The 20,311-nt window shown below is 44.8% G+C and overlaps 1 protein-coding gene across 1 annotated transcript in view; it reads left to right on the top strand.

Annotated features, from left to right (window-relative positions):
• LOC144476907 (uncharacterized) overlaps nt 1-19,988 on the top strand; it is a 51,485-nt gene extending 31,497 nt beyond the window's left edge. Inside the window, exons 2-3 of the mRNA XM_078194229.1 lie at nt 17,423-17,565; nt 18,084-19,988. Of these exons, the coding sequence (XP_078050355.1) occupies nt 17,423-17,565; nt 18,084-19,988 (2,048 nt within the window). The remainder of the gene's footprint in view (nt 1-17,422; nt 17,566-18,083) is intronic.
• The last annotated feature ends 323 nt before the right edge of the window (nt 19,989-20,311 follow it).

Genomic DNA, 20,311 nt, shown 5'->3' with positions numbered 1-20,311 from the left:
CGAAAAATGGAGTCGGTCGGTGCAACCAGTAATTTTCGTCCCCGGCCCGGCGGGCAATGAATCAAAACGACCGTCGTACAGAGAGGTCCCGTCTTGACGCGTGCATTTTTTCCCCTCCTCTCCCCTCTCCGCCCCTCTAGAGCCGGCCGGGGTCTCTCTCGGCGAGGCCGGGCGATTCCCGCCGATAAATCCCTTAGCTGTAATTAACGGGAGCGAGAGCCGAGCGCGCGGGCCCTCGCGGCCCCCGCATACATTTTTATAAGAACAAGGCGACTCCGCGTCGTTTCCGTTTATTATCAGCGGGGAAGAGTTATGAACGGCGGGGGCTGTCGCTACAGTGTGTTTTTCGTGTACCGGCTTCGTAATACGCCGCGCGATTTTTCATCGCGATCGCGACGCCGGATCGCGGCCGCGGTTCGCATTCTTCCTCGTTTTCGAGGGCTCCGCTGCCGGCCACGGTGGCCCTACTTTTCCCGTTTCAAGCCGGATGCGATCGATAATTGAGCCGTTCAGTGCACACATCGACTAACTCCATAAAACAAAAAGTCGCGAAACGCGATGAAATGATGTACATTGATTTTTAAAATTCCTGTCATAACATAGATTCACATATACATGTATAATGTAGAATGAATAAATACAGATATAGCTTTCATTTAACGTATAATTTAATGTATAAAATTAATATTATTTAATGTATAAAATTAACAAGAAAGAATAGCCAAAAGAAAAAAAAAAAAAAATTTTGCCGTTTAATGGTGTTAATCTTTATTATTCAGGAAAGTTATTATAAATAGAAAAAGTTATGACTATACCAAGTGCTTTGACACTTAAATTTAAGATTTTTCAAAAAGTGGAGTTAATCGATGTGTGCACTGGGCGGCTCAATTATGTTAAATTGTCCCTGTGTAAATCGACAGACGTTTAGTTTTAATTCTTAGCGGTGCAACGTCGAGTGTGACTCGACACAGGAACGAACTCCAATGTTCATCGATAGACACTATACTACCATCATACTTGGTTAAAAATTAATTAACCCTCTCAGTACCGGCCGAAAGTGTCTGTATCTGAGCGAAATGTTTAAAACTCGTTTGACGAAGTTTGATCAAGTTTAGGAACGAAATTGCAAGAATTTTGAAAAGCCTGATAAATAACAAATTCAAAAAAAGGGAGAAAAAATAGGAAATGAAATTGTTGTTTAATAAAAATATGAAGAAAACTATTTTTCTAACAATAGCCAACAACGATGTATCGTTGTTCGGTACTCAGAGGGTTAATATGCAATGTCATTTAACTGGAACAATAATGACGAATAGAAAAGACTATCCTATACATTAAATGTACAATGCCTGCGATATGTCTCGTCGATAAGCAAATTCACGTTTCAATTAACACCGTAACAATGTTGCAAGCTAACTCAGAATTACCTAAATAAAATCGAAGCTTGATTCTTCTTTCATAAAATGTTATGAAAAATTGTTCTAGCTCAGAGATTGAACTGAAGCGACGTGATATATAACAGCAATGTGAAGTACAGGAATCAGTGTAATTGTCGGGTACTTGTACGATGCGGGCGAGAACGATAGACCGGCTATGGAGGATCGATCGGTAAATCGAGGATCAGGAGGTTGAAACCGGTACCTAAAAGGGACTGGAAAGGGGAGGATCGCGCGATCCGGTCTCGAGCCAACCACCGGCAAGCGGTTTCATTAAGGTCCTCCCTTGGTTCGTTAGAGCGAAGTTCAGCATACCACACGCGTGATGTCCCCGGAGCCATAATCCCCTATAAATTGTATGCAAGAACCGCGTAACGACAGGCCGCACCTTGTTATTACCGACTTCCTGGGGCTCGCGCCCGCCCTGCCCCCCTCCCCCCTCCGCACTCCGCCGTCCCGATTCCAACCCCCGTTTCGCGTGTCCCCCCGCATTTTTCGCGAGCGGTTTCTTCCGAGAATCATCCCGTGGCTCCGGCCCGCATTAGCATAACTTCCCATGGATCTCGGTTTCGTCCGTAGCGTCGACTTCTCTCTCTCTCTCTCTCTCTCTTATTCTCTCGCTCCGTTGCAAAAAGGAAACGACCGGTCGTGAGAGGAGCCGCGACGGCAAAAGGACGAAGCGAATAGGAGGAACAGCGAAGTGGAAACGGAGGCGGAGGATGATGAAGAAGAGGACGAAGAAGCGGGCGGAGAGACAGTGGGAAGGGGCGGGGAGGGCGGAGGATGGAAGAAGGAAAACCGCGACGAAAAATTAATGAAAGGCCAGGGGGAAACGCGAAAAAAGCGACGGCAACAGCGCCGCAAACGATACGGCAACCGTGGCCGTTGCAGCTGCGCGCGACCGGCGGCCATGCTGGCCGCATGCGAACATGATTATGGTGGCCGCGGACCGGAGGAGAGAGGCCCTTCGTGCAAGAAAATTGGATGCACCGAAGAAAGAGAGAACCGGGGCGACCGTGTGTTGTGTGTGCGCGCGCGCGCGCGCGCTCGCTCGCTGGCCGGCCGTGAGTCCGAAGGCGTGCCGATGCAACCTGCAATCATCGGGGTGGAGCGACCACCTTCGACCCGGGGGCCGCTCATCCTCGGGCACCTTACGAGAGAGCCTCTCTCTCTCTCTCTCTACCTTCCAGCTACCTTCCGCAACCTTCTCGGGACGCCTTCTTACCACGGCTTCTTTTATTCCGTTGCGTGCCGCGGACTCGAGAGGGATGATCGGGAGACTACGATGACAATGGGATAGTCTATCTAGAGGTACTCTATCTAGAGGATCGTTTTCATGAGAATATTATTTTACCCCTTGCACTATAATAACGAGTCATACTCGCGGTGAATGTTTTATGCAAGCTTTAGTAAGCTTGCATAAAATACTAAATATGAATATTGTTCATTTCTTCTATATTGAAATGAAAGTAAATTATTCTGTTATCAGAGTAGAGAAACAAAGGTAAATGAAGACAATAGAGGAAACAAAAATTGTCTGGTCCTATTAGGAAAATGATTAAGTACGAATAAGTGCTAGTCATCACAGTATAAAAGGAGCGATAGTGCAAGGGGTTAACAGAGAAATTCGTGGGCAATGGAAGCAAGACATTAAAATAGAAATATAAAGAAGATAATAATTTTCCAAATAATAAGTGACTGTAGTCAGAGAGATTAAAAATAATTGCTTCTGCAATATACTGTGAAGAATTGTTTTTATTGTAAAATTCTTTTCTGTGATATAATTTATATATTATAGAAAAGGGGAAATACAGAAGGGAGTCGCACTCTAGTTACAAGAACCTAGTTTTTATCGTGTAAAACTTAGAAGAAATAGGCAAAATAACCTAACATTCTCAATTAACTCCAATTTATATAAAAAGAAGCATTATAGAAGAAGAATTATAATTTATATGATAATACACAACTTGCCTAAATTCCTATTTTCTCATAATCCTCTCATATTTTATCAATCCCTTACACATACTACACCAGATGTTACAAACATAAGAGGTAACTTAATTATAATATTAACTTAATCATACCAAAATAACTAATAACACATCCCAAAAAATAAAAATCATACACCCCATTCTTCCCATTACCAAATCATCCCCATACCCCAAACCTATCAAACCAAAAATAAACATAAAAATCCCAGTTCTCAAACAATTAACAAGCTACAAACCCTGTCATCCCCTAACCAGATTAAACAACCGTGGAAAACACAGCAATCAACGATCATTCAGCCACTTCGTCCCCATTCGTATTTCTCTTCGTCCCTTTCAATCGACATCGTCGTTTCTGCTCGATAAAAGCGCGGAACAGGGGTAGTTTCTCATCGAGCACCGTATCACGCGGGGCTGCCGGCGGGGCCAATCGAGCGAAACAATTGGGTTCAGCGCGAAACTGGAGCAGGAAGGTAGGAAATATTCCGCGGTCCGCCGCGGTTCTTGTTTCGCCGGGGCGCGTTAATTGATTATAGTTCGCGCGGGCCGCAACCACCCCCTCGAAAACCGAGGACGCCGAGGACCGGCTGTTCCGGCCCAGCGACCCTCGCCTACGCTCTCGGATCGGTTTCGAGGCATAAATCTGTAATCAGCCTGGGTTCGCGACGATTCTTCCCGCCGACCCACCCTCCCGCGTCCCTTTAGGCGATTTCGTACAAATTACCCAATCGCCCTGTCGATGAATAATTCTTTCATTGTTGAATTGTTTATATTATATTATATATATTATATATATTATATATATTAACCTGTTAGCTGCGTAAGACGTGTGTACGCGTCATAAGGAAATGCCAATTTTATATGTTATAATCAAAATATTTCTTCTACGATTTATGTCAAAATGCTTATGGTAACACTGTCATAAATTTCACACGTTTTAGGATAATTCTAGAACAATTAACAAAAAGTTACTACACCTAATGTGATCGATAAAATATATAATCTTCTAAATATATCGACGCAGCTAAGTTGTTATATATATATATTATATATATTAGAGCTTCTTCGCTGTTGAAATATTTGACCCATGGGTCCACCCATGAAACGTCTCATGGTCCACCTATATTTTAATAATTGTGACAGCTTTTTTTTTAATTAGGACAGCTTTGCATTCTCCTGGACAGTTCACGTCGCCGCCGATCGGCCCGTCAGGCTATCATCCTCGCTTGCTACCCTTGTCGTTTGTCTCGCGGCGATTCGCACGGTCGCGATACAAAGCGGATCGTCGATTAGGTAGGACTCCCGGTGCGCAACATTGCTACAGGTGTTACGGAGATTGATCTTTCTGATAGCTTCCACGAATCCAGTTCCGTCTTTTTGATGTTAGCCGGCTGGTACGCTCCTCTCGGACCTTCGATCTTGAAATCTGCCCGAGATTTATGTGCGCGCGATTCCGTAACGTTTCCCAGGGACGCGCTCTGATATGCACAATTTCCAGGAAACCTGTCCACTGTTCTCTGCAGGGTGTATCGTGTGGAATCATCTTGGGAAAGAAGCGAATGATGGACGACGGACGCGGGGCTTGAAACTTTAACATTACAGCAAGTTTTGTGTTATAAGATTTTTTTCTTATTAAAGGATAATTTCCTTCGTGAAATTATGATAGGTTAACAAATTCAGTGTTTAAATATTTAAGATATCACTGTGGATTATAACTTGAAATAAATACAACTCTTGTTATAAATCCTACATTATTAATATATCGAGTGCAATTAAATCAATGCATTTAAAATAGAAAAATCGTCTTCTTCTATCAAGATAATTATTAAAAATAAATTCTCCTTAATGACGTCTTTAGAAACAGTTCTCCCTTAAATCAGAAGTATAAAAAAACCTCACACATCATTCTTAAAAAATTAAAACATATAATAGCTTGTACAATTAAATATTTGACCACGATAATTATACGAATGATCTCTTAAACAGAAAATATAATTTTACACGAATTATTTTCGAATTTTCTCTACACGGATCCGCTCCGAACAAAGGAACAGTTAATTAATACACCTGCGAGAAAGAATCGTGGCTCAAGGGGGGTTAAGTCACTTGCTAATTAAAGACGTCAACGGTTGCATAACGATTTTGCATAAAGATCGACGATAATGATCCGAAGGGAAGTTCGATCGACGATAAATCAGTTTCGGGCCGCGCGACTTTCGTACGGAATTCTCGGTCTCGGCTGTTCCTCGGGGGTTCGTGGCGGGCCAGTTTCTCCCCCCACAGACAGGTGGGAAGGGTCACATGATGGCCGTCTTTGTAATTTGTCTTTTGTTTCCCCCGCGTCCGGGCCCGCGGGAAGAAAACTTGCGCAGGGTAGAACAAAGGACGGAAAGAGCCGCTTCCATCGACTGACGGCGAACAAGAAAGAAAGAGAGAGAAAGAGAGAGAAAGAGAGAGAGAGAGAGAGATCATCTCTCTGCTTTCGCGCTCTCCTTCTTCTCCTTCGGCATCCTCTCCTCTTTTCGGTGCCGTTCCCGCCGCGTAAACGTATGAAAAATGAGTGACGAGAGCTCGAAACAAACGAGGGGACAGACGGTTCCGTGTTTCGGAACAGGTAGAGAACGGTCGCAGGGCCTGTCCGGACGGTAATCGATAACCTTTCGATCGCCCCGAGCTGCTCTCGAGATTCTGGGGCGGTTGCGGTCCCTTGGAAACCTGCCGAACGCCCAACCACCATGGAAAAGGTGCTCCAAATAAGTTTTCGAAACGCCGGAAGTTTGCAGCCGCGACGTAAAGGAGAGAAACTTAAAGATCGGACCAGTGAAACGGCCCTCGAATTAAGTTAATATTTAACAAACTATAGACTGTCATTTTTCCATTTAATGAGACTCTTAACCCTTTGCACTCCGTTGTGCTCAGGGGACATCGTAATTCTAGTATATGACTGAACGTTAAAATTTATTGGCGATTTGTAACTAGTTCTCGATGTTCACAAATTCATATAAATCGAATATTATTATAATAATATTGTGTGTACATATATACATATATAACGTGTACTATATAATAATATAAATGTTCGTAAGCGCTGGTAGGTAACATCCATGATGGCGCGGAGTGCAAAGGGTTAAAAGTCTAGTATAAAAATTTGAACAATGCATAAAGTTATCCAATCGCTTAATTTTAATAAAAACCGAGCAAAGTGAAGCAGGAGCCTTTTGATCCCCTATTAAACTGTTCCATAACTTTCTACCAAATAACAATTTATCTAAAAATCTACAATCAACAGTAAATAAATTAAAAATCTCCCAAAATTGTCTCAAATTCTCCAAAAGCCCCCGTTTATCCAGAAATGTGGAAAATCTAAAATTACGTAAATCACAGCAGGTTGATGCAACGCGAAGCAAAATCGTTCGATCGCGGAACGAGGAATCGACGATATTTCGTTGCAAAGTTGATCGAGCGAGAGCCGTCCGTCGATTTCAGGGGACACGGAAAGCGTTGACACCCGTAGGAAGACATTCTCCCTGAATTATTAGGTGAAAGTGTTGCGCAACTAGCCGCGCGATTAAGAGAACACGGAAGGAGAAAATGGAGGATAATCCCCGGGTACACTATTGCCGCGGCTTCGATAAGCTGCGATTACAGGCTGACGACTAGACCATTACCATTACGAGTAATAACACCGCGCAGGCAGATTCGACCCCGCGGCGGTTTAATTTTAATTTAATCCTACTTAGTCCTTCCCCCCTCGTAGCCGGTATCGGCGCGCACGATTTCTATTATGGCGCGCGAGATCCGCGCCCCGGGCTCGTATCAGAGAAACCATTTTAGAATTGATAGCTGCCCCGTTGATCGATGATTAATGTCCCTCCCCGCGCCGCCGTTTCCGAACGCGGTTTTTTCCTCGCCGATCGCGAGGACGTTTCAATCCGTTTAACTCTTTCAGACGCAGGATTATCAGAGAACAAATATACCCGGGCGGCGCAGGAATTTTATTTAAATGAAACACAATTGGTATATTCTTTGTAAAAAAAGAAAGCATAAGAGATTAATAATTCAATTGAATTTGTTGGTGTAAGATTTGGCATAAGAACGCAGCCATAACGCAGTTATTGCGATATTCGGAGGATGATTTAAAAATGTCCCACCATGACTTACAGTACATTAGAAAGTTGGGACATTTTTAATCCTACCGTGCTCCAAAGAGTTAACTTTTGCTCGTAAGAGTAACTTTTCTGGTCGAATAACATTGCAAATTTCTTCGCGGCGATTTTAATCCACGATCTAACCCGATATATTTTTAATGCGAAGCATTGTTGGCCGACGCGGAATTTTTCTTCCCGCCGGCGTGTAAAGAGGTTTTAAAATAGAGCGGCGAAAAAAATGGTAAAAGTTGCCGCGCCCGTCGACATTATTAAAATAACAGTGGTCTTGTTAGTCGAACGCCATGGGTTCGTCAGTCATCGAGCAAAAGTTCATTCCGCCGGGGAAGCCGACGGCCGTCGCTCCGCTCTGGCTCGCTCCGAAATAATCTGCTCCTTCGAAACGGAAAAACAGCCTGCCAGACTATAGTTACTTCAATCTTCGCTGCGAACTTCAATTTGTAATAGGTTATCATCTATTCTGAATATTTTTATAGGAACGCGAGGGTGAAAGGTCGTCGCTTGATTCTTGTGCACTTTGTACTTAACGCGGAGAATTGTTTCATTGTGAAGCAAATTTGCTGGTCATTATAGACAAAAATAATTTTAGTTAATTAATTTGCCATAAGTGCAGAAAGATTCAGGGTTGAATTTCAAAGCAATTAACCCTCAATTCTTACCGTAATTTTCACTAGATTAATTGATATATTCGAGTATTGATGAACTCATATTAAAAGGAGCAAAATTTAATTCAGACAACCCTTCAATATTAATTTATCTATAGCTAATATGTAAAATAATAACAAGAGGTATATTAGCAATAATATTTAATAATAAGTTTTAATAAGCTTTATTTTACCCTTAGCTAATGTACAAATAACAATATTATAGAAAATTAAACTCCCACAGCCAATTAAAATATAACAACAATGTTGCAGTTCTCTGGTAAACCAGTTAAGGGTTGAAATAACTACATTCTAATGTATCCAATTTGAAGAACGATTTTTGTTAGGCGTTTTCGTTGGTCGGGCGAGTGAAACCGTTGTCACAAGCGGCGTGCCGCGTTATCCGAGCAACAAATTCTATTTCTGCGACACGTAGCTCAGCACGCGTTACGGCTCCGTCACTCCGCGCTCTTGATTCCGTCTCACGGAGGCTGACAGTTCGTCATCCCCCGTTGGCCGCTCGTCGGAAGAATGAGAGGCTCGCGGCTATCGAGCGATGATGTATTTCTGTTCCGAATGAAAGAACCGGCAGCTACAAAGCAGCAATTCCTGTCGCTATTTCGGTACGCTGGCGGACACCGGCACCGGTGTCTTCGTTTGTTTGCTCGTTGAAAGGCCCTCTGACACCTTCCTCCCTTCGACTTCCGAGGAGGCTCGTTACCGATAGAATTTTCATTCCCCGTTCTTACATCTTGTTAATATTACCGGCGAACTTGTTTCGCCACGTCTTTGTCTTCGCGGACTTTCGACATTGTTTCACTGAATTTTGCTGCAACCCTTGTTGCAATGTTAGCTTTGAGCTGTGGCGATTGGAGCTTATTTGAACGCTAGCATTTTTTGAGACGGAATTGGGATTTAAATGGAATTTAAATAGAATTTAAATGTTGATAATGATAAGGCGAAATTAAAGAGAATAGAGTATACTTTTAAGTATTACTTAAGTAGTTTATTACCACCATGTGCTCGTTGATCATAAAATATAGAAACAATAATAATGTTAAATAAATCTGTACATAAAACAGAATTAAGTACAGCTATTACTATTTTTCAAAATAATTAGAATTATTAAAAGAATAAAATCAGATCCATGTACATTCTATCACCTGCAACTGAAGCAGACAATTTCATCTTCAATTTTCAACTTCATACAAATTTCAAATCATCAAAGATTTCATGAAACATAATTAAGAAAATAAAACTCTGTTTTTCGTCCAATGCACCTAAAATCGTAAAACAATCATTCGTACTTCAAAATTGAATCCGCAATTAGGACGATTTGCATGGAAACGAAACACGCGAAAACAAAAGGTCGTAAGTTTGGTTAATTGCCGAGGTGGTACCGCGAGGAAAGAAAACAATTAAGCGATGTCTGAAGATATTTCGTTGTTTGTCCTGACAATTTAGAATGCCTTTTCATTCCGCGCGGTTGTATACAAAACGCATTACACACGCTTAGCATAGATCGTCATTCATTTCTGGTGCCTGAAAAAGGCAGTCGGAGTGCAAAAGGTTAATGGCTTTCGCCTCGGTAGTTTAAATCGGGAATTACTTGTCTATCGTTTCATCATTATCCTTCTTTCTCGCCTTTCATCTCTCTCTCTCTCTCTCTCTCTCTCGCTCTCTCGCTCTCTCGCGAGCAATTTTATGAACTTCTGCACCGGCCGAGAATAGAATTCAAAAAATTTTCGCATCGCCACTTTCACTGTCGCAACGTCCATTAAGTCGCGTTAATTAACTTGGCCGATTAATAATTTACCGTGCCAAACTTGGTGCTCCGCGTTAATTACCGTACCCGCGGCACTCTGTTTTCACCTGAAGACGAGTGCGAACTGCGTTGCCTTATTAAAATTCGTGTTTGAACAGTGTGGTGAAATGTGCTGACGTTGTACTTGCACAGAAAGCAGCACTGTTGCATATTAACTTTGGATTTTATTTATTTTATAGTTGTAGAGGATGTTTATTGAAAGATAAAAATTTTTTATAATTAATAGAGATAGGAGATATTTCTTTCTTTATTATTTCTGATTAAATTCTTTCTACTGCCTCTGCTTCAACCCCTTGCCATAATTTATTTAGTAAAAATGTTATTATACTGTTTTAATCCACGATGAAATTCTATTCTTTAGATAGAAATATTTAGGCATTTAAAATTGTTCTTGACGGATAATATAAATATTCTTTCTAGTAAAGAATAATTTAAATCGAATAAGTTCTGTTTATTGTATTTGAAGAAAATGATACAGCAATGACATCTACACATGTCTGCTGTAACATAGATGACTGAAATTAAATTTCAATTTTTATCTAGCGTTTAAAGAAACGTACAGTGTATATTTTCTGTTAATAATAAATTAGCGTTCTTTTCTCCAAAGCATCGTCGTCTCCATAATCGCCAAAAGCGACTACCCCTCGAGTGTTACTCCAGTCGCAATCTCCAACAAGAATATCTACACATTGCCGGATACATTCCGCCGTCGACAGCGATACACCGCGATAAATCATTCTCCAATCATCGCGAGATTTTCGGTCATTCCCGGGAAAAGTAATCATCGCGAAGACAGGGCTACCACCGGCATTCCTCGATCCATTGACGCCGGTATCCTGGAATCGTTCGAAAAATCCGTGCCGCGCGCGGCGCTCCGCCAATTAGCCCCGTTTAAAAGTCAAGGTCCCGCCGCCTATTAACGTGTCGTAACTCGGCATTTACGTTTTCTGTATCCCCCCGGTTGGTCGCCGCAATAACGGAACGCCGCGCGGCCGGCCATAAATCATCGGGTGGCCGGCTATGGAATTAGCGGCCGCGGCGTCGCGTCGGCGTCGGCGGTACTCGCGCGTCGAATTCGCGGCTTTTTCTGCGAACCGGCGAGAAATTTTCCGAAAGTTAACCAACGATAGAGAACGGTCCGTCCGCCGCTGCAACGAAAACGGCCGGATAATTATTGAAATCGCGAGGCGGGGCGCGCGAGGGAAGGCCGGCGTGCTCGAAACTCGGCAAATCCGGCGCGCGTGGGCTTTTCAGGGGACAAGGGTGGTTCCACGAGCGCGAGGGGGGTGGCGGAGAGGCGCGGGGATGGAAGTATCGCGTGATTGACGCGGGCCTCATCAGCATTTCGGTCTCCCGATTGGCTGGACGGACCTGTCAATCATGCCGATATTCCACGCCTATTGGTTGTGGTCCCGTGCCGGCACGGTCTGGCGCCCCTTTCGGTGCCGGAGGGTGGCCGCCCGTTCCCATTTTTGCACGGCGGACTAGAAAATCCTAGTACGAATGTATTTGCTTGATAATCGTCCATCTTTGTCGGTGGTTAACGTTGTTCTACGTACGGTGATCTTGCGGAGTAGTGGAGCAGATTTAGACAGGGTGGCTATGGTTCTTTGAAGGCATAATTAAAAGAGACATATTAATTTTGTAATTCGAGAATCTTTTAGTTCTCTTCTCGTTATATTCATTTGGGTGTCATCTTGTAAACGAAATTGTGCTTTGTATTATTAGTGGCAATATTACCTTTTTGAAGTTAAATTGCAAGATTCTTATTTAATTAATTTTAATTTTATTTCCTTTAATTTTACTGACTTTATATTAACTTTAATTTTATTTTCATGGACTTAGACTGAGCAGCTTCTATTTATATTTCCTTGCCTGAAACTTGCAGAATTACCATAGCAAACTAGAAAATATAAAGAAAATTACGTCTGCTTAAAAACCACCCCCTAATCACAGAAACTCATTACACTCTTTATATCTTATTATCAGAATTTTTATAACAAACTCGAATAATATATTTACTACCAGAACATCTCCCTTTGATCCCTGAAATTTTTAAGAATTTTTACAGCAACCTAAGCAACGTTGAGAAAAATATATCAGCTTTCAAATCGTCCGCCTTCTATTATTTTTTATAGTTTAGATCCTAGGAGTAGAATTCTATATCTAGAAATTTTCTGGCAGTCTCCGCTCTCTATTACTATACTACTATTATTATTACTATACTATTACTATGCTCTATTACTATACTATTACTATACTCTATTACTATACTATTACTATACTCTATTACTATACTATTATTATACTCTATTACTATACTATTACTATACTCTATTACTATACTCTATTACTATACTATTACTATACTCTATTACTATACTATTACTATACTCTGTTACTATACTATTACTATACTATTACTATACTATTACTATACTCTATTACTATACTATTACTATACTCTATTGCTATACTATTTCTATACTACTCTCTATCCTACGAATAAAATTTCTATTGCAAATAATACACAAAGAAAGACGTATCAGACTTTTAACATCTCACGAGGATAGATGTTATCCGCATTAGCCATCGATGCAAACATTTCTAATCCAGATTCCCCATCGAAATCGCAGGGCTCGTCCAGGCCGCCATTTACAGCGGGTTTTACATAAATAAAGCGCGAGATTGTCCCCCGATAGCGCACGCTATGATAGGAAGGTATTGACGGATTCCCTCAGCAAATCCCCAGATAGAAATATCGATAAGGGCCGTGTCACTCACGCGATACTTCCACCCCCGCGTCTACTCTATGAAAACTCCACGTGCAGACTTAGCCCCCGCTGCACCCTCTATCTGTCGTCTTCCTCGTCGATTCGCCCCCTCCTTCAACCCCCCTTCAACCCCCTCCCTCTCTCACTGTTATCCATCGCCCTCCGGAGCTCGTCCTTCTTTTTTCGATCCAGGTCCGTTTCCGTCTTTCGTTCGCGCCTGGCTTTTCTCTCTCGCCTCTATTTTCTCTCTCGCCTCTGGCTTCTCTCTCGCCTCGACCCCCCGGCGACTCGAAACCACCCCTCGGCCACCCTCGGATCCACTCGCACGCCATGGGGTAGTTTAGCATCTCGGCCCTCCTCGAAAACGAACGACCCTCCCTCCCCGTCCGCGGAGCGTCACGCCGTACGGCAGTTTTTTTTTCTCTCGCCGCCTGATACGACGACGCGTTGTTGCCCGGCTACGGAAAAAACACGTGGAAACGGCGAACCGTTTCGAGGAGGCGCCTTCGACCAGGTGACGGCGACGACGACGATCGGTCATGTCGAGCCGGGATCCGGTCGATCGCCCGGAAAATTCGACGGCGTTCGATTGGATTGTTACCGGCCTGAACGATCGTTCGCTTGCTCGCTCGTCCGCTTTGGCCTTGGATGAATCCGGGCTGGAGTAACGACGACGATGACCTCGGGAGATCGACGGCTATCCGCTTTTGTGCTAGTCCGAGCTCCGGAAAGTAGTGCAGCGTGCGGGGGAGAATCGAGAATCAATTTGACAGCTGAATTGGCGATGCTAAGTATGAATCGTTGTATATTGTCTTGTAGCAGAGATCAAATTGGAGTTATTGATACTTTGATCGAATAATTGGGTGCGTTGGAAAATTGGCGAATAAAAGAGTTGGATAATTTTGGCAGAGATTAAAACCTCTTTATGTACTTTTTTATTATGACTCGTTGTATTTTACGTTGTATTAAAATCGGAGGCGGAGATTTTTAATAACAAGCTATTAGTTGTGAATGCGGCTCCATTCCTTTATGTTAGAATACAATTCTGTTCTTTTGTCTTAAAGAAATTATTATGGTCAGGCAAAGAGCACATGTCATATAGTAAGACAGAAGGTTAAAGAAAGAGACAAGAACAAATGATCTTTTTTTAAATGATTGCAAAAGTTTTATAAGATGGCATTTTTGCCCCAAAAATATGTCTTCCTGTGAATCCTGTTAGAGTTTCCTTTAAGAATTAAAAATTCCGTTCTAGGATTAAAAATCTCATTCAACCATTTCTTGTCGATGCATCTCGATACTTTCAACACTTTTAGAACAAAAGATCCTTGACAAGGCAACGTCAAACAAAGCCAGTCTCCTGACAATCCTTAAAGAGCACAATACTCCATAGAAACAGCACCATCAATTACAGATCTTACTAAATCATCGAAGAAGCCTCTGTACGCCACTGAATGAACGCGATTGTTACACAAAGTGGTATCGATGGCATATAGTAAAAAAGTCCGAGGCAGTCGTGCGGCAGAACGGGCAATAGCAGCAACCTGTCCGGGATCGATAGTAAACGAAAGAATCCGATGCAACGCAGTCAGCGATTTTTCACCGATTACCGTAGAACCGGGCGAGCCGGCGCGATTGTTCGCGCGGCAATTTCCACGCGCTCGCTCGCTCGCTCGCACCGGTGTATATTATTCGCGTTACACGCGAGCAAGAAACGTCCGCGCTCGCATTAACATACTACGGGGTCCGGTCTCATTAATTACTGTCAAGAAAACCGAGAAAAATAACTTACATAACCGTTCGAAACGTCCCGCCGTCCCTTCTAATATTCTCAATAAACGAAGAAAAATCGAAGCAACCGCCACACGGCGAAACAAACGATTCAATTATCCCCGTCGCCTGAACAATCGGCGAAACCGCGGGAAACGCATTACGTCCAAGGCGAACCGGTCGTCGCGCAGGCGATTCAATTTTCATGGAGCGCGGCGCGCGCGTCCCTCGCGGCGATTACTCGCGTTTTGTCATCCGCGCACGACCGAGGAAGAAAACCATACTAAACGGCTTAGGGAAACGGCCAGGGTTGCGAGAGGAAACGTCGTATAGACGCCCGCGGTTAATCGACCTCGATCGACGCCAGCTTCGCCTTTGGATCCCCCGGCGCTCCGGCGCGTTCTCACGATTTCAGAGAAACGACATTGATACGTTCACTCGCGCGAGTCCCACTTTTCTTTGTTAATCGTTCGGGAAAACAAGGCGTCACGCTGGTAATTGTGATTATTGTAAATCCTGATGGCTGATATATTCGCCACGATCGTCGACGATTTTTGGGTAACTCGATTAGTTTATTTGGTCACCGAATAGAAGCTTTGGATAAAATATTATATTATGTACTGTTAATTATGACTACAGTGGTGGACATAGATTTTTATGTATGATTGCAGTGATATAGATTTTATAAATTAGAAATGTTCAATCTTGAAACTGTCAGAATTGTCGACAGTTTTGTTGCGTCTTCTAAAAGAAGACATTTAGGTGCAAAAGTTGAAAAAGGTAGCCTATAAAAATGCAGCATTTCGTCCTAAAATTATTAGACTAAATAAGCTATAAATACATTTACAATTTAACAATATTTTTACATTGTACAGAACTTATTAAAATGATTAAAAGAGCAAACACAGTATCGTCGAACACATCTAATCAAACTCGACTACTTCTTTTCTGCGATCGCTATGTTAACCATAGCCGTCCCTTTAACCCATCGTATTTAGCATTGTCGAATTTTCATCGTCGAACAAAGATATTACCATAAAAACCGTAGAAACGAGGAGCGGTAACACCGAGTCACCGGAATCCGGTCTCGAAGAAAAATGAAAGCCGCCGCGAGAGTTAATTGGCTCCCTAGACCGTCCTTTTCCTCCCGGCAGCATTTTAAACGAACTTCCGTCGAATTTTAAGTATCGAGACTTTGATTGAAATATTACGGCTCGCTGGTCCCCGGTCTGTAATTACTATGGGCGACTATTAATGATTGTTTACACCGTCGCCGAGCCACAGATTACACCGTAGCTCCTCATCGAGAGATATCCGTGGTGTTCTTACTTTCATCCCCCGGCCCGCCCGCCGGTCCCCTTCCTCTTTCGACGCTTCCCTCGTTATCTCGCGACAAGTTTCTTACCAGATAATAATTACGAGATGTTTCGCATCGACACGGAATACCGCCGGCTGGGAACTTGGCCAAAAGTTTCTAAGGAGACCGGGCCGCCCGCCGGAACAACGCCGGGACAGGGGGTTCTCTTCTGTCGACGCAGGGGGCCTCTCCCTCATCCTCTCCCCATCCCTCTCTCTTTCTCTCTGTCACTCTCTATCTTGCTATTTCTCTCCATCACTATATCTTTCTCTTTCTCACTATCGCTCTCTCTCTCTGTTACTCTATCTTGCTCTTTCTCTCTATCGCTCTCTCTCTCTCTCTCTCTCTCTCTCTCTGATACTCTATCTTGCTTTTTCTCTCTCTCTCTCTCTGTTACTCTATCTTGCTCTTTCTCTCTCTCTCCCTCTCTGTTACTCTATCTTGCTCCTTCTCTCTATCGCTCCATCTCGCCCTTTCGCTCTTCACGCTTGTATTGTTGCGCGGGCGTCCCTAGCTCCCCGCGAATCGCCTAAATGATCATTAATTAAACGACTGTTCGGCTGGCGTAATCGGGCAAAAACCGTGGACCGCCTTCGCCCCGCGAAATGTGTTCCTGTCGCACGAATCTTGCGACAGGGTGTCGACATCTTTATCTACCGAGGGCTTAATCGGTTCGTTGACGCGAGGTTCAAGGTCCCGCTGCTTCGGATCAATGACCCGGGGGGCCAAAGAATTGACCCTTTGTGAACTAGAATTTTTTAGAGTATGAAGAATATCTTGATGAGGTGATTAGTTTATGTGTTAAAGATGTGAGTAATAGTAGAAATGGTTGGTTTAAAAAACTAGACTTGAATGATGGTAAAATTGAAGGAGGTATCTGTATTACAATATTTCAATATAGATTTTAATATAATATATATAATACCAATATAAAGTATATAATTCCAATATAATGTATATAATTTCAATATAATTAATTCTATAATTCTAATATAATTCCGTAATACCATAATTCCAATATAATCCCAATAAACACAATTCCATTTACATACATTCCGCTCTAATATATATAAAACTAAAAAATATACCCTACCACTCTATTACTGAACAAATAAAATAATAAATTTGCAACTTCGATAAAAAGATACGCAACCCTGGCATCACTATATCTTTACTCACTCCCTCTCGAATATCTAACCTCAAATTACATACTAAAGAATGAGCCCTTTCATCTAGACTGACGAAAGAAAATCTAGAGAATAATTTATCCTAACAGTTAGCTAGTTAATAGGTAAGAAGAATATTATTTCTGACAAGTCTCGTAGATTTTTAAACGCGTGGTATTCCACGCGGAGAGGTCCATCTTCTTCGACTTTCTATTTAGGAAAGAATTCGAAGCAATCCGGCACGAAATGGGGTTGGTGGATCCCGAACAAAAAGAGAAGAATAACCTCTCATTTTTCAGAGAATGGTCTGCCGAGGAGGCTGCGGACGGCCTACACGAACACGCAGCTCCTCGAATTGGAGAAGGAGTTCCACTTCAACAAATACCTGTGCCGGCCGCGGAGAATAGAGATCGCCGCGTCGCTGGATCTCACGGAAAGGCAGGTGAGAACGACGCGAGGTCTACCGTCTTCTGATCCGTTCCCGTCGTATCGCTGAGAGATTGGGTTTATTAATAATATACTCGGTTTGAGTTTAATAAAATTCGAAGGAAATTATCTATTAGATCTTTTGGCATTTTATAAATTTATTCGATTAAATTTCATGAAATAGCTTTCGTAAATCGCAAGGATTTTGAAATAGAAATTACGAGATTAATCAAAGCGTCGAATATAGCAAAATTAACCAAAAATTCCCGCAAGATTTAATTAATCTAGTTAATAAAATCGAGATTGGAAAATTAATATCTATTGCAGCAACTATCGTATAAAATCATACCTGAAGAAAAAGAAAATAATAATTTACGAAAGACGAGGCTTTCACCTTAGAAACGAGCCTATATGTTTCGCCCCTGCGATGTTAATTCGCAAAGTTAGGCCACTTCGACTTCGGTCAATGTTCGAAGATGATTGCAGGGCATAGTCAGCAGGGTGAAGCAAAAGCGAAAAATCTTTGCGTTGCAGGTGAAGGTGTGGTTCCAGAACCGACGTATGAAGCACAAACGGCAGACGCTGAGCAAGGAGGACGGGGACGAGAAGGACGGCTCGACGTCCGACGGCATGGAGAAGTCGAAGGGCGAGAAGCTGCTGTCGTTGGACAGCGACGAGAAGAAGAGCTGCCACAACTGTGATATATCCGGGGTGAGCGACGTGGGCAGCACGTTGTCCGGCGACGTGACGGAGCTGAGCTCGTCCGGCCGTCGCAGCAGCGGCAGCAACAACAACAACAACACCCCGAGCGCGACGAACAACAACAACAATAACAACAACAACAACAGCAACCCGGGCTTCAACGCGAACAGCAACGGGGCGAGCAGCGTGGGCAGCACGAACAGCGTGTCGAGCTCGTTCGAGAAGATGATAGCGGACGACGACTCGAGGTCGCAGGATGGGAGCGAGGTGACGTCGCCGAGCGTGGCCCCGAAGAAGCTGTCGAGCGACGTGAGGGTGAAGGTGGAGAGCGGTCACAAGAGCCCGAACCCCGGGAAGCAGATCTCCGTGAGCAAGAAGTCGCCGTCGGCGAACACCAAGGAGCTCTGCTCGGTGAACAGCAACGGAGTGCTGCTGGCGATGCCGGATTCCACGGTGAGCACGCCGGTGCTACCCGGCCAGAACTCGACGCGAAGCCTGACGCCGTCATCTACGCCCGGCACCCCGGTGTCCGTGCAGCTGCAGCAGGGCAGTCCGCTGGGGATCCAAGCCACCCACGCGGCGTACATGCAGCGGCCAAGGAGCTCTCCGTCCTCGACCAGCTCGGTGGCGCCGCCCATGATGCACGGGTCCACGAACGCGGGCACCATGTCTCCCCACGGGGCCAGAAGCATCGCCAACACCCAGCAGACCCACTTCCAGCAGCAGAGCGTCTACCAGTCGACCACCGCGGTCGACTACCGAAACGGCGTGCCGAACAGACAAACGGTCCCAGCGGCGACGCAGCAGACGCAGTCCCAGAGCAGCTACTGCTCCCGCGACAGCTACCAGCAGCCAAGGATCTCGTACCCGGGCGAGGTCCACCCTCTGTACGCGCGACAGAGCCAGGTGCTGGGATCCAGGGTGCCGCATCACGTGAGGGGAACCACCGGGAACGCCTCGAGGACGATGTACAACGCTGGCTCGATGCAGTTCCATCAGCAGCAGAGCCAGTACAGCAACGCCGCGAGCGAGTACAACGGGTATCCCCAGGCCGGGCCGCCTTATCACGCGTCTTATCACCGGGGCATGCAAGGCAGCAACGCGTACGGGCCCAGCCAGGGCTACCCCCAACACGATCAGACCGCCGAGAACTACATGGCTTCGGGGAGCTACGGCTACCCGGTCGGCGGCAATTATCACGGGACCGGCGAGAATCTGACCTCCCACGGCCACGCGGCCGTGACCGTGCAGACCGGGCAGCACTACTACAACGACATCCAGCAGCAACAGCAGCACCAGCAACAGCACACGGCGGAGGGCTACGTGGCGCACCAACCCCCCATGCACCCAAGCTCGGCCGACTACCGGCCGGGGACCAAGTGTCATCCGAACGCCTACTACGAGCAGACCAGCCAGCTGCACGTCCACCAAGGCGGCGAGGCGTCCAACATTCCGAACAGCTACGTGTCCTCCCCCGATCCGTTCCCAGCGCCGGGGATGACCACCACGGCCACCGCCATCGCCGCCGCCACCGCCGCTGTCATCACTCCGCCGGGCAGCACCGGCCAGGCCGAGGGCAACACCGAATCTTACGGCAACTACGGCAACTTCTACGGCGATCCTGTCCACGGCGCCGCGCCGCCGCCGTCGGCCGACAACAGCAACAGCTCGTCCGACTTCAACTTCCTCACGAATCTCGCCAACGACTTCGCCCCCGAGTACTATCAACTCAGCTGAGTTCACGAGACGGAGAACCCTTGCCAGCTGGACTGGAGCGACGAGCAGTGCCTGCTGAACGCGCTCTACTGATCATTGTGATGTGTACATAGTTGATCGTGCGTGGGTGTCCCGACCCGTGGGTCGGCCACAGTGGGGACATTCCGGGGGGACGTCTTCTTCTCGGGCACCCTCGGGATCGTCCGCTGAAGTTTCGTGATCGCGAGTGGTAACGCGATCGTCGATGTCTTGCTGCGGGTTTTTGGCAGCGGGAGATAGTGCTGGGGTATGATTTGTAAGGGCGCCGAGTGTGTTTTGGGTCGCGAAACGGTTCTCGTGTCCTC

The sequence above is a fragment of the Augochlora pura genome, chromosome 11 (genome assembly GCF_028453695.1).
Source record: "Augochlora pura isolate Apur16 chromosome 11, APUR_v2.2.1, whole genome shotgun sequence".
Lineage (NCBI taxonomy): Eukaryota > Metazoa > Arthropoda > Insecta > Hymenoptera > Halictidae > Augochlora > Augochlora pura.
Note: the sequence above shows the minus strand (reverse complement) of the source record. Positions and strands in the feature narration are given on the sequence as shown.